Source organism: Entamoeba nuttalli (assembly GCF_000257125.1).
Source record: "Entamoeba nuttalli P19 unplaced genomic scaffold asmbl_2999, whole genome shotgun sequence".
NCBI classification, from domain to species: domain Eukaryota; phylum Evosea; order Mastigamoebida; family Endamoebidae; genus Entamoeba; species Entamoeba nuttalli.
In genome coordinates, this window is record NW_008575760.1 from 1 (window position 1) to 3,154 (window position 3,154).

At 26.7% G+C, this 3,154-nt stretch overlaps 3 protein-coding genes across 3 annotated transcripts; all 3 read right to left on the bottom strand.

Moving 5' to 3' along the window:
• Positions 1-58: 58 nt before the first annotated feature.
• On the bottom strand, positions 59-433 carry ENU1_051210 (hypothetical protein; the record flags this gene model as incomplete). Its single annotated transcript, XM_008857873.1, has 2 exons — positions 59-151; positions 206-433. 2 exons carry the CDS (start codon positions 431-433, stop codon positions 59-61), a joined length of 321 nt encoding a protein of 106 aa, XP_008856095.1.
• A 185-nt stretch (positions 434-618) lies between these two features.
• ENU1_051220 (hypothetical protein) lies at positions 619-1,506 on the bottom strand (the record flags this gene model as incomplete). Its single annotated transcript, XM_008857874.1, has 1 exon — positions 619-1,506. The coding sequence occupies one exon, from the start codon at positions 1,504-1,506 to the stop codon at positions 619-621; it is 888 nt and encodes a 295-aa protein (XP_008856096.1).
• Positions 1,507-1,627: 121 nt separating this feature from the next.
• Positions 1,628-2,729, bottom strand: ENU1_051230 (hypothetical protein; the record flags this gene model as incomplete). Its single annotated transcript, XM_008857875.1, has 2 exons — positions 2,595-2,729; positions 1,628-2,548 (listed from the first exon to the last, which is right to left on the bottom strand). The coding sequence occupies exon 2, from the start codon at positions 2,495-2,497 to the stop codon at positions 1,628-1,630; it is 870 nt and encodes a 289-aa protein (XP_008856097.1). The 5' UTR covers positions 2,498-2,548; positions 2,595-2,729.
• Between the last annotated feature and the right edge of the window lie 425 nt (positions 2,730-3,154).

A 3,154-nucleotide genomic window follows, 5' to 3' on the forward strand; every position in this document is an offset into this window, starting at 1 on the left:
AAAAAAAAAAGAAAAAAAAAACCAGTTTTTTGAAATATTAATTCGAAAATCACAACATTTAAAGGAAAACACATCCTCCACTTTTCTTTTTTTTATTACCTTCTTCTTCTTCTTCGTCTTTTCCATTCAAATATTTATATTCGACATTATCCTTATCTCGTTAATATACATTCTTTCATTTTCTTCAAAAATCTATTAAACAAACTTCTTCTCCAATATCTTCTTGATACGTTGCTAGTGTTGTACCATTGTCTAACCACTTTTTTGCTGATGGTAAATATAATCCAATTCCATCTTCTGGTGGCATATGTAATGCTTCTGCAATAAATTCTATTGATGCTTTTACTGTTAGTTCTCCATCAACTCGTAATGTTTTATAAATAACTGGATAAGTTTTTGGGAATCTTATACGCATAGTAACAACCTTAGTCATTTTTTGAACTGCGTTTAGCTTTTGTAGTTTCTTTTTTCCCCTCTTTATCTAATTATTTCCTTACTATACTTTATTATTCCCCTCTTTTTCTTCTCTTCTCTATTTTTACTTTTTCCTTAAAATAGTTATCTTGCTTTTCTTGTTCATCGAAAAAAACAAATTCGTATCTGCCAAAAAACACTTGTTTATCTTCCTACTTTTCCATATACTAGTCCTGCTTTTTTCATTAACCTTACATATAGTCTAATTCCAAGTGCAACAAATTTATTAATCAAAAAATCTGGTAATGGTACTGAAATATCTGTTTGAGTCATTAATGTACATAAACAATCTCTTCCTTGTTTTCTAAATACAAACCCACTAAAATTAACATATCCTCGAATAAATCCTTGTATTCCTATTGGTGCTTCTTTATGTTCTGCTGGAAGATAAACCCCAATACAACAATTTTCTGTTTCAATAACTTCTCTAACATGTACATAATCTCTTTGTTTAAACATTTTAGGCGTCCACGTTGCTGTTCTACTTACCCTATTTCCATTTCCTAAAATCTCAAGATCTTCAATTACTGTATAAAAACTATCCCATTTTCTTCTTTTTGTATAATCCCAATATAATTCGCTCATTTGTTTAGGTGTAATATTAGGAATAATAGCTCGTGCTACTCCATTCCATGTACTTCCATTAACTTTTCTTCTCCAAACATCTACTCCTGATGAAAGTGAATATGTATATCTTGGGTCTGATGCTTCTTCCATTAATAAAATTCCTGCAAAGTCTGTATTTTGAATATAAGGAATAAACATATCTTTATTTTGACTTTCTCTTTCTTTTTTTCTCAATATCCTCATCATATCATCTAAATCTTTATGATTAAGTTTTGTTTTAATTTCTTCTATTTCTTTTATTCGTTTAGTATTTCTTTCTTCTTTTTCTAATGAAAATACTTCAATGTCTTCTCTATTTGTTATTGTTATTTCTTCTTCTTTAATAATTTCTTTTTCAATTTCTTCATCTTTAAGTGTTTCATTACAATTTACATATTGTTCTTGTTGATTTTTACTTTTGTTCATTATTTCTTCTTTATTTTTATATTACTTCTTTTAAATATGATTGTCTTTTCTTCTATTTTTTATTCTAAAACTATCTTTCAAACCTTTGAGAAAAAGAATGAATTTAATTAAATTTATTCTTTTAAACAAACAAATTATCTTGCCGATTAATTTCATCATACAAATGTTCAAACTTTTTACTAAATACTGGTAAATCTTTTGGCATTAATGGTTCATCTTTCATATCTGGAATTGATGAATCAATTTCCATTTCTTCTAACATTTCTGGTTTGTTTTTAATTTCTTCAAAAAAGTCTTCCATTTGTGCTGTCATATCATCTTCATCTTCTTCGTTATCTTCATCATCTTCATCTTCATCATATCCATAATCTTCATCTTCTATTTCATCTTCAATTTCTCCTGTTGTTTCACTTGCTTCCATAAGTACTTTATTTATTTCTTCATGATATTCATTAGCCTCTTTAATTATATTTTCTCCATTTAACCCTGCTTCTTCTAAAAGATTTTCATATTCTTTATCTTTATTTTCTTGCATTTTAAATATTATTTCATTACAAAATGATTTAAATTCTTGATTCTTTTCTTCAATCTTTTTCTTAATAAATTCCATTATTCCACTCTTCTTAATTACTCCAATTACAATTTCTTTTAATTCCATTGAAATTATCTCTAAAATTATTCTTGTTCCTGCTTTAATTAATATTGTTGATTCTTTGTATTCTTCTAATGTCATTTTTTTAATAACTTCTTCTAAAACTCCTTTTTCATAAAGTGCTTTAATGATATTATATTGATGCGAATGTACCATCAATCCTACTGCTTCACTCCATATTTGTATTATATATTTTTGTGCAAGTGCTTCTTTTTTATCACTTTTTTTTGTTTCTGTAATGATATTTTTGATTTCTTCAATATACCCTTCAAGATGTGCATAAAACATTGAACTTTCTCTAATAACTCCTGAATTCTTATCAACTCGATGTGTTTTCATTAGTCGATTTAATGAAACAACTGCTTGTTCTTTTAGCCAATATTCACTTTCCTATATGATTATATCTTTTCTTTCTTTTCTTTTCTTTATAACAAACCTCTAATGAAAATAACGCTTCAAAAAATGGATCTATCAACTTTATATTTGTTGTTTCAACTAAATCTCTATTTGAATTAGAATCACTAACTAATAACGATATATCTTGAATCCTTTGTTCTCTACTCTTTTCAATATTTTTGTCTTTTTTATTTATTTATTTTAAACAAACGCTGTGTTGCTCATTTTTTTTCTTTTGTCCTTTAATTTTTTAGTTTTAGTTCTCTTTCTTTGTTTCTTATTTTTATTCATCTTTTCTCTTTTTCTTTATCAAAATTTCTCTTGTAACTTTATCCTCTCTTCTCAATATATTCTTTGGATTTTGTCTTGTGTCTTCTTATTGAATATCTGTCTTTCTCACACATAATGGTACTTTTAACTCCTTTCTGTTTTATTAACTCATTTTACTCAACTGCTATGTGATTAGAATTAAGGATATTCACCTGTTATCATTCTTCATTATCACCATTATCATTCCTCCAAAACCCCTTTGATAATAACAAATTGACTGTGATTATATTGCATAGTCACTTAATTGGTTCATTACATACAGTACTTCCA